Genomic DNA, 19,016 nt, shown 5'->3' with positions numbered 1-19,016 from the left:
CTGCAATATAGTTTCCCTCTGGGGACTAATAAAGTATTGAACTGAATGGCAAAAAAAAAACAAAAAAAAGGGTTGCATTTCTATATTTAGTATTCAACACTCCTTTCTGTATGCCAGAAAGACATTCAAAGTCAAGCATGAGATAAACTGCCGCCTACGAGTGCATAATGTCATTATTCTACATTGATTTTGACTTCAATCTTGACTTAATGACTGTGTAAATACACTTCAGCCCAAACTGAACCTCATTAATCGGCTTTTCTAAAATGACTGCGAACTGCAGGACTGTGTGGCTAATTGCTGAGCACTACTCTCTCTTTCTCACCAGTCTTCATCGTCTGGGATGGTGGCCAGTGGCGGGTTGAGGCAGTAGATGTGGAACGCCATGTTGCACTCATCACACAGCAGCTGCATGTGCGCATCCTGCTTCCCACCACACACACAGCAGGAGCAGAATCGACACTCCGCGTCGGGGTCGGCCTTGCAGTGCTTGCACTCCGGCCCGCTCTTCCCTGGAGCCACAAACAAGGAAGAAACATCCACACATGCTTGTACATGCACGAACAGAAGGATAACACGGCAATGCTGCACATCAGTATGTGTTGAGAACCAACATCAGCAGGTGTGGTGTGATTTCGGCACTGAGTTCGACTGTGTGTGAGATCGGGTTCCTACGTTTAAACTGTCCATCTGCAACTGAGAGCGGACGAGCTCCTGGTTTCTCCACCTGGTAGATTTCATCTAGAAACTGAACTTTACAATCTCCGATTACATCTCCAGGACCCCTAGGGGGAGACATAGCGACAAAGGCAGAGGCACTAAGACATAACGACAGAAAATCAGAATACTTTCTAGTCTAAAATCAAACCCCAATCTTCCAGCTACATCCCCCGCACTCCTCACCCCAGGAGGATATTGACTCTGAGCTCCTTGTTGGTACGGGAGGTTTGATTAAGAGTCACAATCTCTGCGTCAAACCAGAAGCCCCTCTCTTCTGGTGTCTCCATGTTGTAGTTGACCATCACACGCATCCCCGTCTGGAGCTGGTCCCACCGCAGCAGGGTCCTGGCTCGTGGTCGTACATCTACCGCTCGCATCTCCACCACGCCATTCTCTGGATAACTGAGAGAGGGAAAGACATAAAAGTATGCAATCTTCCTGTTGTCACTGACATATTTCCACAGTGCTGTCAGTACAGTTCTAGGTACTTCATGCATGGTTAAACCTTTCACAAAGAGAGCCACCACTGTGCATTTCAGGACAGCTGCATGCACGTTGCTGACGTGCTGCTGTGACCACATTAGAATTTGTCAGAGGAAAAGTGAAGCCATCACAGAAAAGTTGACATCAAAAGTATCCCTCAGGGGTACAAAAGAGTAAAAAAAAAAAAAAAAAAAAGAGCAGACGTGGAAAATGGCATGATCTTTAAAAAGAGACGGATGTGCACAGAATGTGTCAGAGAGCTGCACCGATACGCTAAACAAGCCTCCCCGAAGGAACGTGCAAGTCTGCGCAAGTCTGCAGAACCACACGCGCGATCCGAAGCACAGAAAACATCTGCAAAGGAGGTAGAAAAAAAAAAAGAAGCTAATTGTTGGTTTCACTACTGGAATAACTGAAACCAGTTGAAATTACATCAACCAGGCAAAAAAATAAAAAAAAGTGCCCTAACATAATCAATCTGCTCATTAGCAGAATGCAGGGAGGGTGGAAGAAGAATAACGTCGCCGCACAAAAAAAAGACAATTTAGCAATTTGATTTAGTACAACAGCAGGTCTATTTAAAGCCGAGACGTCAGCCTGAATCTTACACATTACACCTACGAGACTTTTTCCCTCGACAGCTCTCTTGCTAGGGAATATGAAGGGTCTTTGTCAGTGCCTCTCACCACATTCATCTACACACAGCATCAATTTAATGCAGCAAACGGAAAAACATATGTGTGACCGATTAACCAGTAGATCTTTTACAAAAGGCCACATTTGACTGACTGGAGCCATTGTTTTCAGGGAAAGAGCAGGAACAGGATATGAACATGACTCTACGCTGCAGCTTCAGTTAACTCACTGTAGCGTTATCATTGTCTTTGTTCAGACATTTAAGAAAACAACACAAGTCCAGTGTGGTTTCTATTAAGCTCGAGTCATCTATAACCTGGCTCAGTTTCTGGGAACTGCTGCACACCCAGCAACGGGCATCAGAAGCCACAGCAGAATGAATAAAGGTCAGGGAACTAAGGATGACCGGCAGCCAACATAAGCAAATATGCAGCAATGGCAGGATTAAGCTCAATAAGATGAGAAAATAAGAGCGTTTGCTTAAAATCGGTTGTTAGACAACATTTGTCTCATTATAGGACATAAACAGCAGTTTTCGTGCCTTATAGAGCCGTTTGGCAGGATGAACAGCAGCCATAACTTCAGTTTAAAGACAGAGAATCTTCCAAGTCCAATCCAAAAAAAGGTCAGTAACATTAAAAAAAAATAAAAGAGCACCTCAGAGAAGCAGAATCTCTCAGAAGTAAAGATGAGCAGAGGTTCAGCAAGCAAACTGTGCCGCAAAAGTTTCCTTTGCAAAACTGCAAAGACTTTGAACAGGCAATCATTCACAGAACATAAAATCATCAAAACATCTTTGCACCAAAGCGACACAGTTGGAAAAGTCAGCGCTGGATACCCAAGATCCTTTGGGGGCATTAAAGCAAGCTCCACTACAACGAGCTCCGAAATCAGACTCCAGAACACTTACAGATATCAGCGAGTGGGAACAAAGTTTGAATTTCCACCAACGAATGCAGCTTAAAGCTCTATCATTAAAAGGAGAAGCCTTATGTGAGCATGATCCAGAAATCCTGCTGTCTTCTCTGGGCTCATTTAAAATGGACTGATGCAAAGTGGCAAGCGATTGTGTGGTCAGATTAATTAATTGTGGTCAGATGCCACGCTTCAAGAGTAAAGAGAAGAGGGGCCATCTGGCTTGTTATCAGTGGTCAGGCTTTCGAGCCGAAGAGCCTGCATCTCGTCTGATGGTATGTAGGTGAGACTTAGTGCCTACGGAACTGGCAACTGGCCCATCCTGAAAGGCTTCAATAATGCTGAAAAGAATATACAGGTTTTAGAGCAACTTATACTTGTATCCAGATGATCATATTTCAGAAAGATCATGATAAACAGCATAATGCACGGCTTCGTAGCAGAAAAATACCCAAAAAACTGTGAAATAAGCAATGTATTACAGTAGCAGACGATGTGCTCGTCATTTTATCGTTTAGGAAAACGATGGCACATATTTGAAGTCCTTTTAAACTAACAGAGAAGGGCCCACAGAGACAGACTGTAAGTAGAAAACTCCCAGGAAGACGAGGCCAGGGCTCAGAGCAGGGATTTCCTTTTTTTTTTTTTTTTTTAGGCCCAAGGGATTAATGTGGTTTTGGGAAAAGTGGTGGGTGAATAGAAGCAACACAAAAACGCACGGCAACATTCAAATGTGTAGAGACACACACAGGCACAAAGTGGAGGACCATCAACTTCTCGGCACAATGAGACTCGGCGTGAGCACAAGGAGAACAGCGAGCAACACAACGGAGGCAGGAGTGCCAGAGTTTAAGACCACACAGACTCTCAGCCTACGCCCTGCCTCAGATTATGAGCATGAACTTACATTACAGTGACAATAAGTTCTGTGCTTGGACAGTCAAGGATAAGACACTAACCTACAGTGACTGAATCATTTTTAAAAAAAGTAAGCAGGGTCGCATAAAGAAGACATTGAAACGAAATGAATGGGGAAACATGACGCATCAGGAGGCCTTGGCTATTTTTGCCAAATTAACACATTTTCTTAAAAGAAATAGTAGAGTATGTGGTTTGGCTTGGCATGATGGGAAAAAAAAACAGATTGTGCGACAGCGAGGTTGTACTGACCCTTAAGTCTGCGCCAGCTATGAGTTTCTACTGCCGTTGCAGCTTCCTGACCCAACTTGCTCAAATGATTCCAAAACTGTGACTCCCACTCATGTTTGGCCAGCCCACAGCTGCCTTCTAGTAACCCTATTTAGACCTGACAATGGCCAGAAAAAAAAAAAGAAAAAAAAAAGAATACCGTCGTGTTGGACCGTTCTGGCACCGGCAGCGGCGACAGCTGCCCGACAGTTTGGCAGCGGTTCAGCGTGAACATCGGTCCTCCGAGCAACTACGCGTGGTTAAAGGGTGGAGGCTATTCTCTAAGGGGGATGTTGCTTTAAAGTGCATTTTATCTGAATGGTGTGTGGCAGAAAAAAATCTTTCATTTGACTTGAATGTGCCTCAAACGGATTCTAAAGTTAAACTGTTTAAATACATGTTCAAAAAGGTACTAAACAGACAAATAACTGAATCTGTGAGTCAAGCGCTTTGGCAGTTGGATATTTGGCCTTTTTCACAAGCATCTGGACTTGTCATGACGAGAATGATTAAAGTGATATGAATGCAAACAATGGCTCTATTCTACCATCAGTTACATTAAATTTGCTGGATATCAGTTGCCTGTACTTTTTACGCCATTAAGAGTCAAACAATAGTGACGACGACCCAAGCGGCTTTGTCTGCAACTTGGTTTTTTTTTTTTGTTTTAATATTTCAGGCCCAATATATCTGGATGACTGATATGGCAGTCTGGCTTTGGATACGACTCAGTGATCAAACAATGACTGCTCTGTGCAGAAAATGAGAGAAAGAGCGAGTTGAGTAAGAAAAAAAAAAAAGAGACCAAACTGAAACTGTCCTCAATAAATACGAAACTAAAGTACAGCAGATAAACCTCTCTCAGCGGTGCTTAGGTAGCAGACGTGCTCGTATAAACTCCCACTACTTTACATAATGGAAAGATCTCATCCGCTGAATATTCAGACCCATGCTATTTAGATTCCAGAGCCTGTTTAACAAGCCTTTAAACCTCTCTATTTAGCCAAACTTTACAGTAACACCCCTTTCAGCTTAAACTGTAAAACATTAAGCGCGATTCTAAAGAACTGTGCCATCAAATCTCGTTTTAGGGAGGTGTTGGTTTCAGAGCCTGTCAGTATTTTTTTTTTTTTAAAACCTATTTCAAGCCTCTGCTCACTTTTGGAACCCAGAGTGCGGCACGCCAAGTGAAAACGAGTGCATCCACCAGCCGATACGTTTACTTCTCTGCCGGTAATTAAACAGCCCCCAGCCACTGCAGAGTCATCTGACATGCGACTGAATGCCCACTGTATCCTTTCCCATTGCGGTGGGTGTTTGTTGGGTTTTTATGTGCGGTGTGAAAGGGGCTTAAGTCATCACAATGACTGAGTGAGCCAGAATGCAAAATAGTAAGGCCCTGAAACTGAAGCAACAAAATGGAAATCAGCATTTCTGATTTTACTATTCAAGCCTGCGTTCCCCCGGCATGAGGAAAATGTGCAATCACATATAAAGACAAAGCAAGCAGTATTTTCCTAAAAAAAAACAACAATAAAAACAGAGATTTATGCAGTAGTAATGTCTATTAATCATCTCTCGTGACCCGTGACAAGTGTGTGGCGGTCTATTTTTCCACACACAGCCTTAATCTTGTATTTTTCTGACTTCTTTTCTGCTTTTTGCTTTGGCAAAAGTGTGTCTGTAAGCATCAGCAAATGCCAGTGCGCATGTGTAAGGACAAAATGGTCACACGACAATTACTGTTTAGCCTGATAATATAACAATTACATGGTTCAAAAAAAAAGAAGAAGAAGAAGCTTACAGCTTAATCATCAACCCATAACATTCAGCTGTTGGAAATAAAGAATCTCTGGCTAAATGAGATCAATCTTTTGGCTGAGCAGCCTTTTTCAATGTCACACTATGACAAATAACCGCATCACGCCCATAATTTAGGAACAAAGCGGTCTTAGGCGACTTTCATTCAAATGTAAATTGTCTTATCAAGATCCACTAGTAGCTAAACAGAAGTTGAAAAAGTTAACTGCAGTAGCACTGTGAACATGAACCTAAACACAAGGAGGAGGATGAAATAGTCATGCCAGGATAGAAGGCAGAGATGGCTTTATTACCGTAAAGATAATTATATTTACCAGGCTTCCCGTTTATCCAAGTTTCTTTATAGCCATTAATCTATGGACTACATTTTGTGTTGACGTAAATCGCATTGGGCATAAACAGAGGTTTGAAATTGCTTCTATAATGTGGGAATTTATAGAATTTTAACAAGCCATCTGCATGGTTTCACTAATACTAAAATAGAGCTGCTGGACTTTTGTGCAAAGCACATTTGTTTGGCTTCACTTTGACTTCATTTACATACTCTATCTTCAAAACTGTGACGTGTGTTTGGAACTAGGGACGATGGTGGGGGTTTTAAAATGTCCCAGCGACGGTAATTAATCAGCCCGACCTTTGGAGAGGACAACAAAAATGTAGCAATCACCTCAAATCACTGTCACCTTCCAGATTGCTCCCAATCTGACGGCACATCTGTGCAACACACATTCAGCCTCTGCCAGCAGAACAGGGCTTGCTCAATGAAAAAATTCAATTAAATTACTTGTTTTTTTTCTTTATAAAATCAGCTGATGCGGCACCTTCTTGTGCATATGTGCAGGAGGACGGACATAATCTGTCCTTTAGAACTGCCATAATAGTAGGTAAAAATATTTCATTTCACATCTTTTTTTTCCTTTGCATACCACAATTCATTTGAATGAGCCGAGATTGAAAGCTGCGTTTATGAACAACTACCAAAAACAATAGCTTCGTTTGCCTTAAAAGTCATTTGGCCGTACGGTGTTGCCACTGTGTGCTTTTGGGTACTTATCCAGTGCCATCGAAAATGTAGAAATTGATATAAATTAAGATTTAATTTGCCCCTTTTGTCTTTATTTACCAACCATATCCTCATTCAAACCAAGACTGAACCATTCCACCACATCCGAGTCCAGCGCACACATATCTCACACAGGCACATGCCACATCTGTTCTCAGGATAAGCCAAAAGGAGATTCTCCCAACATATCGCTCATTTTGATTTTGTGGATCATTATATTCCGTAGAGTTGCAGCCAAAACATGGCGGATCGTTTCGAAAAGGACTGCCGTGTCTTTCTCAGACTATGCAGGCAGGTGTTAGAGGGGGGGGTGGGGGGTGCGGCGTGGGAAGACAGAGCAATCTTACCCACCCGCTGCTTTTCACTGGCAAACAAAATGATGGTAGAAAACCAAGAGCGGCGCACACAGGACGGAGCGGAATATTTTACATTTAACAGAATGCAAAACAATCTATCAGACAAGATGTCACCAAGACTGAAACAAAAGATCATTTGGACAATTTGTGCTCGACTGTGGCTTCTCCAGAGCACATAAACTGGGACTGTGTTTTTGGCTCAGTTGGTGAAGACACAAATCACACATTACTGAGACATTCAGGTTTTCAAGCCTGGCGGATCTTCGTGCTCTTCTATTTTTGTTGTCAGCCTTAACCGTCACCAACGAAATGTGCCGGGTGTGCAAAAAAAAAACAAAAAAACGATGAACTGAATAGATAAACAGATAATTGTATTTTATACATTCCACAAGAAAAAAAAAGAAAAAAGAGAGGGAGAGTGTAAACAAGATTGGGTGCCAGTGGGTAGGTTTGGATTATTGGATTGTCCCTGCAGGAGCGCTCCTGTCCCGCAAAGTACAACAATCAAAACAGACGACCGGGGATTTGGAAGACTGAGGAATGTCAAATAGGAGTGAAGTCTAAATTAAAAAAAGAAAAACAACAAACGCACACACACACACACTCAAATAGACCACACAACATACCTTGATATAATTACTCTGAAATAACAGCGCTAGGCAGAAATCTACACGCACACGCTCACTGCCAAAGGCAGAGCAAAGAGGCCGTCTCACTGGTCTCACGTTCACAGCAATTACAGACAAAGCTGAAGGAGGCAAGCAAAGAAGTAATGCTCCCGAGAACTCGTGAGTTACCATGGAAACATGGGCTTCTGAATGAATTTGCAGGAAAAAGGGAATGCGAGCGATGAAGTCCAAATTGTAGCATGAACTACACAAACCCCCGTCCTCCATCCGCTTGACTGTCAGGTGAAAGCAGGCGGCAGTTCCAGCAGAGCCGCCATTACCGACGCTCGCGACCCTCATACAAAACGCCACTTACGTTGTTTAGAAGACACAACAGCAGGGTTCACAAAAATGTTAACACGGGCATAACTAACAGAAGCTAAATTCCGTGTTTCCGCTGTGCAGAAGGCCGAGAATAGCTGCACTGGAGGCACAACCCTTTCAATTCTGATCCTGGACAGCGTTTAACAATCTCCCGTTCTTTTTCTCCCCCACAACAAAATGCTGTCGCACTGTCACAGTGCGGATATCGGCTAAAACGCTTGGATTTAGATCCCAGTGTGTGTCATTGTGTGTTACAGCTGCATTGTTTCCTCGCATAACGAGCCATTACTTACTCTTCATATTTAATGTGGTAAATTACGTCCTCTTCTCTCTCTTTGCTGTCCATTGCTGCAGAGTCTGTCCGAGAGGTGGAGGCTCCATTACTCTCCGTATTTAACACAACATTATTCCTGTTACTGTCCGTGGTTTGACCCTGGCTGTAGGCCATTCCCTGCTCAGCCTCCAGCTTTCCATTAGTCCTTTTTGGGGGTCGGCCCACCTTACCCTTGGTGGGCGTTATCTGTCCTTTGGGAGTGAGTGTCACATTTTCGATGCAAGCCTCAAACCAGGCACCGATGCTCACGTCTCTGCAGTCCACCAGCTCATTAATCTGAGGAGACACAAACCCAAAAGTATCATTTATTTGAAATCATGTACTCAAAATGAATGCATTACATGCTCTATTGGATTTTACAGCTAATTTCCTATCTTGGAAAGCCAATTCTCAAGGCTGACAGATTAATAGAAAAATCTATAACGAAACTGAAACTGTTATATTTCTGCAAGATAACGTTGCTTAAACATAAATTACTACAATCTACACTGAACTCTAAACCTTAAACGGTACGAGATGAGGTGTAATAAGCTGTAATGTTTCAGCTTTTGAGCAATCAGATTTTCCTTTTAAACACACATGAACAACCATCGACATTATGCAGCGAGAGGAGCTCACAAAAGCACAAAAGTAATGTGAGAAATATCAGTTAGAGGCAATTGCCCACCCCCCCCAAACTAAAGCTTTTCTTGCTGAACCAGCGGTTGCACTTCAAAGCAAATAGATGACAATTTGTTGCACTTTTATAAGAGACATATTCACGGTTTTCCGCACACATGCTGGCTGTGTGCAGCGCTTCGATCAAGCCCCGCAGGCCTTCCCCCTTTTCACTCACACCTTCCATCAGCACCAACCCCTCCAACACATCAAACCTATGAATGATGAACACAGGAACGCTCAACAGAGCACAGTGCGGCTAAATCTAAGATGTTTTTCAGAGCCTTTCAGGATGTTTTTGGAAGAAAAAAAAAAGAAAAAAGCACCAGCCGAAAAAATGTAGCAGCGCTTCGAACAAAAGTTAATTACTTTCTGTGTAGGACAAACCCCGCTCTGCCTCCTCTCTGCTTCCAGCGCGGAGAGGGAGACTTTGTATCGGCGCACTCCGTAATGATCATCCGGTCGCACTGCAGCTAATTCGGTGATCAAGGAGCCAGACCACAGCAGACAAGAAAACAAGTGGCGTGTGAGAGAGAGGAAAGCCGAGATACTGTTTTCTGTGGCTGGGAACAATAACTGAAGATAAAAGTTTGAACAATAAGCTCGTGGCAAAGCACCGACACCTTCCTTCCCCCGACACCCCACAATTAACCAACCAATACAAATTTGTCCGACTAAGATCTTTATAATGAGCTGAAGCTTAGGCGACTATTAGCGCCAGCCCCGGTTAAGACATGAAAAGACACGGCTACCATCCGTGCTCGCAGTAATTGTTCTGTGTAGCATTCTTTTAATAGAGTGTTTCGTGCTATAAATGTTGCACAAACGTTTGAGAGGCATTCTTTAAATCGATAACATCCGAGTCGGTTGAGCTGCTTTGCAAATACAGGGACGGTGTGGAATGCTTAAAGCCTGGAAACATGTGACGCTCGCTGCTTCCCAGCCATCTTCTTGTGTATTGGCCTTCCAGCATGGATTAGACCAGGAAGCATCAAAAGAGTCCAGTCTTGAAAATAAGTCGACCCACCGTACGTTGGTAAAACGATTTTCACTAAATCTCATTTTCAGCAGAGTGTGTGTGTGTTTTTTGTTAATTGCCGACTCATTCTGGTCTGAAAACGAGGCACAAAACTCAAGGCATGAGCATGCGATCCAAACAAAACAGACAACTTAGTAAAGATCCAATTCTAAATTATATCTTTAGGCACTTTGTTCCTAGCAGCCTGCTAGACAGATTTCTCTTTAGCTGTATAATATATGTGAAAAATGCCAAGGATTACACAGTTTGATATGCATAAAATAGCATTGTTTGCACCAACAGTGTTTAAACAGCTATTAGCTAAAAACTTGACATAGCTCAGCATGTTGTGCAGTATGTCCTTAAAAAAGAGATCTAAAAAAAGCGAGGAAACTGGAAAAGTGGAGGACAAAAGAAGGTCTAAAAAAAAATATATATATATATCTTCGGCAGCTGAATAGTGTCTGAACAGCCTGACACCGGACCTGAGAGATGTAGCAGAGATCAAGTAGATATATCAGTCTTCAGTTGATCCATCTACCCTTCAATGAAGCCTCATCAGAAATTAGGTTCAGTAGAACGCAGCAGACTTATCGTAATCGTGCTACGGCCATAGTCTGTCTATTATATGTAAATAACATATCATCAAGGAATTATCAAGATATAAGTCTCTACATTTATTTCTTATGTGTAATTTGTCTAGTACCGTTACAAACTGCCAAAGAGTATCAATAAAATACATCTGAGGGTATAAAATCAGCATGAAAACCGTGAACACTCATTGTTTCCAATAAGCTGAGCTATATCACTTGGTTCACTTTGGTCAGTTCCATCCTCACCTTGTACAGGCCAATTCCTGGGTCACTTAGCGTGTTTCTGCTGGATGTGGGAGGCTGGGTGTCCTGTGCTGGACTGGAGGACTTGAAGCCGTTTTTGGTACTGGTTGAGTTACTGGTAGCGCTGGTGTCTGGCTTGGTTTCATTTACAGTGCTGGTAGTGATGCTGCTGTTTTCATTGTTCATATTTGTGGAAGTTTCCATTGCGGAGGGGGAGACGGGAGCTGGGGAACTGCGGCTTTCGGACTTTGAGTCAGGCGGAGGGGCAGAACTACAGGCAACACCCGAGGAGTCCTTGGTGACGGGGCTATCGGGAGGGTCGGCCTGAGAGCGAATCAGCAGCTGGACTATGTCATTGAGTCCCACGTTGTAGTCAAACAGTGTCTGACCATCTTCCATCTGAATAAACACAAAACAAAAGTCACTTGTAATAATGAAAAGGCACAGAAGAGAAAAGCCATAGATCTATGGTATGAGAATGCTACAATATACAACTTGAATGGAAATTATTCACCAATCCACACATTAATCAAAAGCCAAAACTTTAAAATACAATCCCAATTCCAAAAAGGTTGGGACACTGGGTAAAATGTCAATGAAAACACAATGTAATGGTTTGCAAATGTCATAAACCAATGTTTTCTTAACAACAGAGCACAGAAAACACATCAGATGTTGAGATCTTGAATTTGATGGCAAAAAAAAAGGTTGGCACAAGAGCAACAAAATACTGGAAATGTAAGGGCTACTTAATACAAACGGCTGGAGGGACATGTAGCAGCTAATCAGGTTATTTGGTAACAGGTAACAGTCTCGTGACTGGGTGTAAAAAGAGCACCTTAGAGAGGCTGAGTCTCCCACAAATAAAGAGGGAAAGAGGTTCAGCAATCTGCAAAAAGCTCTGTCTAAAAACTGAGAAGTAATTCTAGAATAATGTTTCTTGACATAAAATCACAAAGACTTAGAATATTTGATCATCTTCAACAGGACACAGTATCATCAAAAGATTGAAGCAATATGGAGACAACTCATTGGACATAGCTGAATAGTAATATCGAACGTCTGTGATCTTCAGGCCCTCGGGCCTCACTGCATTAAAAACAGACACGATTCTGTCATGGGAACCACTGCACAGACTCAGAAACACTTCCAGAAATTGTTGTCTGGGAACACAATTCATTGCACCATCCACAAATGCAGGTTGACAAAGAAGAAGCCATATGTGAAAACAGAGGAAAACTGTTCTGTGGTCAGATGAATGAAAATTAAAACATGGATGCCACGTGTCCTCCGGACTGCAGAGGAGAGGGATCTTTTGGCTTGTTATCAGCTCCGGTTCCAAAGCCTGCATCTCCTTCAATTCATACAGCTGGAAAGGCATCATTAAATCAACGCATCCCATCCAGAAGGCGTCTTTGTCAGGACAGGCCTTGCATATTTCAGCAAGAAGATGCTAAACATGCTGCATCTATCACTACAGCATGGCTTGGTAGTAGAGGATGTTTCACCAGTTAAAAAAACATTTGGTGCATCAAATGTCCAATCGGCTTTTTTAGCATCAGGGTAACCCTTAAGAAATTCGATTTGACCAAATAATAAAAGACTAAAAGCGCATTTCAGGCCCACTTCCTTTAACTATTCAATTATTTGTCTCTATTTGTAGGTGAGAGGTAAAGTATCAGCTACCTTTTTCTAAGCTGGATTGGTGGAAATCACCTTTTTATTGGACAGATGTTTATAATGGTCCTCTGTCTGAGTTTATCCTGAATGGATACCAGTGTGATGGGAAATGAGCACCACTGCACCAAAGAATGTCCTCGGACAAATACACAAGGCTTCTTGTCAAGACCAAACAACGAACGCATCAGAGAAGACGGCACTTGGAACAGTGGGAGACAGTATATTGTTCCGCCGTTCAACAGAGAGATTAAAATACATGATGCACTTTGGCGAATCCGCCTGCCTTTAAACATACCGGTGAGGGTCACGAGCGTCGATCCCGGTGTTGTTCGACCAACCAACCCTCACATACACATTAAATGCGTCCAGCTACTCATCAAACTTCGCCGCAAAAACCCATTCAAGCCCGTTCTGATTGGGGATAAAACAATTAACACCGACAACCGGCGTGCTTCCACTCCACTGGGAGCCACCGGAGCCCGGTTTGTGCTCAGTCCACAAGAAGCAGCTGCCGCCACGCAGCCGCCTCCTGCTGGATTTTGCAAAAAGACAGAATAAATAAAAGATATAAACGCATGAAATACAGCGATATGAGATGTAGCTGGGGGAAAGAGATGACTGGGTTGCCGTGACAACCGAAATGAGAACACTCCCCCCACCTCGCCACATACACACACACACACTCTCTCACACCCACCCCCCACAAATCTGAATCATATATATATATATATATATATATATATATATATATACACACAAATGCTGTCAACACAACCCACCACCGTGATGATCAGCATCAGCGTGGCCCTTTCAGGCGGTGCGGCATGTGTGCAACAGACAACGCTTCTGTCAAATTAAAAAACACACGCTTGGAAAAACAAGGGTCCCTCATAAAGCCCTTTAATAACCCTACTTCCACGTCAATCTACTGTTAAGTGCAGAGTACAGTACACTGACAGCCTGAGGAGCGGGGCTTATGGCGGACACGCCAACTCATTACAAACACCGGCTCTTCATTTCAGCCTTCAACCCCACAAACCCATTGTGCTGGGGAGACAAGCATGGCCGCCAACCTCGCTCATGATCCCCTTCTCTCTTCTTCGTTAATGACAATGGGGAGGAGAGCGGTTGGAGGTGTAGCACGAGAGCAGCGAGGGAGCAGGCGCGATTTTCCCCATCCCTCCCCGTTTTTAACAGTCTGATGAAATTCAGAGCAGAGGAGCAAGCGGTGCAAGCACAACCATACAGTAGTTAGACTCACCTGTCTGTCTGTCTGTCTGTCTGTCTGCGCTCTCTATTACCATTTCTGTTTCTGTCTCCCTACCCAAGCCCAGCCTTCGTTTTAGAAAACTGTCTCTCCTCTTTTGTCTGCCCGTCTCTCGCTCCAAGCATTAACGGGAGAAACGTAAACAAACCCGAGAGCTTCCTAAACAGACAATAAGTCTGCTGGCAGAACACGCCGCAGGGAGCCTCGCCGCTGGTAAGTTCGGGTTAGATGGACGCAGAATCGTGCAAACACACAGATTAACAGAACAGCTTACAGCAGGATTGCACTGCACCAAATACAAATGACATCTTGGCTATTTGTGCGCGCCTTCTCCAGCGACTACATTACCATCAGCCCCTTACCGCAAGGTGTTGACTTCAGTCTCAGTCAGCTGAATAATCCTTAAAACAAAGAACCACCTAACTAAAAGGATTAATGATGGAAAGGATTTCTTTTATATATTTTCGTGCAGATGGCAGAATGCTGCCACGTTGGCATCGGACTTGACACTTTCACCCTCATATGCAGCCTCGTTAAAAAAGAAGACACATCGCCTCCGATAGCTTTATTATGGGACAAAGTGGAAAGGTGTTCCAGTGGGAGACATCAGACATCGGGACGTGTTGATTCCTCAGAGATCAAACAAACAAGTGCGCGCGCTTGTGCTCGCATGCGAGCGCATCACGTCGCAGAGTGGAAGGAAACCAACACTTATCCCCTTTACTCCCTTGCCGAGATTTTGCACATCTTCCAAAGATTAATGTTTTATCAGAAACAGGCACCTAAGAAAACACAGAGAAAAATGTCAGAACAAAGATCAAACAACGATAAGACAAAGACCTGTGGCTGCGAGTAGAAGCATCGCAAACATGTGAGACCCTGCTTCAAATACGAAAAAAATAAAAAAAAATAAACATCCTGGCATTTCTGTATTAGATCTCTTATCACGGAACAAATCTGTTTATATTGTTTTGAAAGCACAGCCAATGATAGCCGATCGAGAAGCAAAACAGGTGGTGGAGGGAGATGAGAACATAACATGGCATTATCTTTCATTATTGTGCAAACATGCTGTCAGACAGAATCTTTTTTTTTCCTTTCTTTTCGGCTTTGAGGGCTCGTAAGGCAGAAATTATCTTGACATTAAAGCGACTCTATCCCCCGCACGACAATGAGGTCGCAATAAGTAAAGTTGGAATCAAAAGGACTGAGATGTCAAAGCGGCTGATTGAATATCAGCATCCAGGCTTGAATGACAATTTAAGGTGTGAAAACGCGAGCTGGAGGAAGAAAAAAAAAAAACACAACTCGAGGGAAGGAAATTTCATAGCAGAGCAGAAATGACCCTCCTTTGCTCAGGCAGGCTGCCCAAAACGTCCAACTCCAGCACAATTACATCTCATCTCCGCCCTCGGTCTGTTAGCAAGGAGTTGAGCAAAATAGGTCATATTACCAAAAACAATGACATGGGGTGTGTCTGCGTGCCTGCCATCTACGAGCCTCCAGCTTTGGCCTTTTATCCCTCTTTCTGCCCACAGTCATTTAATCTTCAAGCGAAATCCATTGCTCATCAGCCACCGGGAAAGCTGACAAAGGTCTTCTTTGTCTTTACTTCCCTTCGCAGCTCTTTTTTTTTTTTTTTTTTTTTTATAACTTGTCGTTCGCTTCTACAGTTGGTTTCCCCTACAGGAAAAGAGAAAAACCGTGACTGTCCGGAATCTTATTTGCGTTATATAAACGTTCAGACAGATTAGGATTTGGAATTGAAGTGTATTACATTCCCTCCTGCGTTTTTCAAACATCCCAACACCAATCTCTCGACTATCAAAATATTAGAGCCCTGATTTCCACGAACTGCCCTTCAACCCGGCTCTCGTTCTATTAGGATGTAACACAAGCTTGTTATCTTCTGCTTCAAAAAATGGTCAGAAGGCAGGTTTCAGATGGTGCTTTTAACGGTTGTAACCCGATCCAAGGAGAGACCCAAACCAAAGAGACTTGTTAGTAGGTATAAGATTCCATGGTGACCTGAACTACTTCTTTGCACGACACTCATTCTAGCTGATAGACAGCAGGTAGAACATTCGACCACGAGGCAAACTGTAGTCCCAAACATGGGAAGGAGAGGCAAAACTGTTTTAAAAAGCCTGCAGTTGTCGTCCTGGTTCAGCGCCTTTCTTTGTCTTTGCCCTTTGTCCAGTCTATCTGTCAAAGAAGGGTGTGTCAGTGTGCATGCATGGCTGCAGCCAACTTGGCTTTCCCTTGAAATTCAACTGCAAAGCAATACCCCTCCAAAGACCCCATCAACGGAAGAGCCACAACATCAACCCGTGTATAATCAAATTGCAACAATATCGAGGTCATGGCAGCTGCTTCTGTGAAAGAGAGCAGGCCATCAACGGACAGCAGTTCACGTGAAAGAGAGCCCAACTATTCCAACGTGAGACAAGGTGCTGCCTCCACAGACATCACAACCACAGCTCCGTGCTTAAACCGCACAGACGCAAGACAAGCAGAGCTTTGAACCAAAAAGCCGAATCTCAAATTAGTGCAGGAGAGGCCTGCGACAAAGTGAGAGCGGATGCTCTGCAGAAAGGCCGCATGGCCAGTGGAGGTTGGGTGAGCGCCTGCTTGCGAGTATGAGTGACAAGAGACGTTAAAAAGTGAAACAAATACACAACAAAGAGTAGTCGGCCCCCAAAAAAAGAAAAAAAAAAAAAGAAAGAAAAAAGGGAGAGAAAAAAAAAAAGAAGGTAGAAATCAAAACACCGAGGCAAAGTTGAAAGGCTTCTGGCTTAGGACCCCTCCGAATGAAGGGCAAGCATGACTTTGAACTGGTGAGGCAGCGTGAGCACTGAGCTGGAGGGAAAAACAAGACGCCATTTTGAAAAGAGAATTACACCGAGTTGCTCTGCTACAACTAAATCCTAACAGAGCGCAGGCACCACTGTGCATGGAAGGGTACCGGCTAGTCTATGCTGCATGTCCCTGGCTCATTCCATGCATTACTTTGCACATGGAAATCCCCTAATGGAGGCTCACCCCGTACTTTCCATTGACATAAAGGAAGCACAGGATTTGCTGCACAGGCCTAGCCTGCGATCAGCTACGACAGTCAGTGAAAACTCAAACACAACCTCTGATTGACTATTAATAAAGCAGAAATAATTCAACTGCACCGTGCCCAATTCTGTTGAGAAAATTCTGGGACTCAAACTGGAGTAATGTTCGTCTACTTCGAGACCACATGAGGTATTTGTTCAGTTTAGGGACATTAGTTACACTATTACCAGTATCAAGTCTGCCAACTAACCCATTGTTCCTCTGACGCCAAAAAAAAAGGGCAACAGTACATTGTGGGGATATCATTTTCTGCCTCCGAATCGTGCAGCACAGTGTGCACAGCACACAAACGGTGAGGAAGCTCACCACATCGGGATGCTCAAACTCAGAACCCAGTCTTTGTTAGGCTTATCATTCCGTTGCTCAACAGCAAGCACGGCACAAATTGAAAATGCAGATTACCACTTGCAAAAAGGAAACTGTGGGCCAAAAATACAGCCCGACACATCTGAACAGTGGAAAGCGTGACTAAATCTAAGAAAAGTGAGATCAACATATCGTGTAGGCTATTCGTCCTGGGGGGGGGGTTCCTATGCCTGGCTGATTCACACTGTGCGAGTATCAGCTTTGTAATGTTATGCTGAAAATCTGAATAAATCATGGCGCCAGTGTCCTGCCAGCGGCAAGCATCTTCTGTTTGTTGCTGACACCCAGTAATCTTTCACACATTAAGATATCACGGCTCAGTCTGTTGAATAATTATTCCTGTGCGCAGTTGTCTGCTGACATATTTGGAAAAAACGCTCAGTCGTTTTTGCTCAGACTGAAGTAGCAACGGAGAGTCTTTGCGTTTCTTTAACCGTCTCAATTGTGAGGGCATGTGGCCTGTAGACGAGAAAGAAAAAGAAAAAGAAAAAGAAAAAGCACGTATGCCTTTTTAGCCTGCATGCATTCGCAGGCTTTGAGGCCGCCCGCTCCCTGCGGTCGTCCGCCACAACGCTCAAGAACACACACATCCATCTCCGGGGGAAGCAGATTACAGTTTTCACCGTCTTGGGGAAACTTTTAGCATGCTGCGACCATGCCAGCACTTACTATGTTTGACAGAGAAAATGTACACCGACGTCCGCTCCCAGCAGGACGTGCAGGGAATTCAAACGCAAACCCAGCGACCACACGCTCCAGCCCGACTGTAGCCTTCAGATCTTGGATGCAGAATTCATTGATCTCCAACAGTTACCTTGTGATTTTTGCACAAGTTTTGCTAAAGTGACACAGTGGTATTGACCCAAATGTATTCCGGGCCATTAAGTAAGATTACTTATAATTCCCTTCTACTGAAAACCATCCTTAAGTCGGATTCTTACATCGTACACGATCTAAAACTATAGAGCAGACTAGATCATCATTATACACCATTTGATCCTTCAACATCGTGAACATTTTCATGTCCTGTTTCTACTGGAAACCAGGTTTCTCTTCTTATTTTAGAAACTACGTGGCATTTACATAGTAAAATCTAGATAAGAAAAGCAAGATACTAAACAATCCAATGCATCAAAAAAAGAATTTCAGTCACTGAGCGTTTTATATTCTATATATACACCCTCAGAAAGGTGTTTGATGCAGGAAACCCCTCCAAAAAACAGTTATTGGTGGCCTGTGATCTGCTAATACAAGCCACATGCTGGTGTCATCAATCTAACTTTGGTGTTGTTGGATAAACTCTTTGTCTTATTGTGCGTTTTAGATGCGAGTCTCCAGAGTGCATAACCTCCACTGTACTGTACTTCCCAGATTGTGAACCGTTTGTTTCACCTCAGTTGCACTGTGCAGTAAACTGAGATGGAGAGGTGCGCATCGGCACCATGTGATAGTGAAGTTGGGCTCACTGTTTGGATACAGGTCTCAGGTTCAAAGCCACGGATCCCTCTGCTTCTGTGTGCCGTGCAGCACAAAGAGTGCAACGCATGCCAGAGGAAAAGGC

At 43.5% G+C, this 19,016-nt stretch overlaps 1 protein-coding gene across 1 annotated transcript in view; it reads right to left on the bottom strand.

The window, feature by feature from the left end:
- The window catches only part of LOC140276681 (E3 ubiquitin-protein ligase UHRF2-like), a 29,740-nt gene that overhangs the window by 9,722 nt on the left and 1,002 nt on the right, over window positions 1–19,016 (bottom strand). The window contains exons 2-6 of the mRNA XM_072371476.1: window positions 11,023–11,418; window positions 8,468–8,784; window positions 904–1,122; window positions 676–785; window positions 326–512 (exon numbers count right to left, since the gene is read on the bottom strand). Of these exons, the coding sequence (XP_072227577.1) occupies window positions 326–512; window positions 676–785; window positions 904–1,122; window positions 8,468–8,784; window positions 11,023–11,418 (1,229 nt within the window). The remainder of the gene's footprint in view (window positions 1–325; window positions 513–675; window positions 786–903; window positions 1,123–8,467; window positions 8,785–11,022; window positions 11,419–19,016) is intronic.

The sequence above is a fragment of the Leuresthes tenuis genome, unplaced genomic scaffold, assembly GCF_036924035.1.
Source record: "Leuresthes tenuis unplaced genomic scaffold, fLeuTen1.0.hap1 SCAF_19, whole genome shotgun sequence".
Taxonomy (NCBI): Eukaryota; Metazoa; Chordata; class Actinopteri; order Atheriniformes; family Atherinopsidae; genus Leuresthes; species Leuresthes tenuis.
The sequence above is the reverse complement of the archived record's forward strand: the minus strand, read 5'-3'. Positions and strand labels throughout refer to the sequence as shown.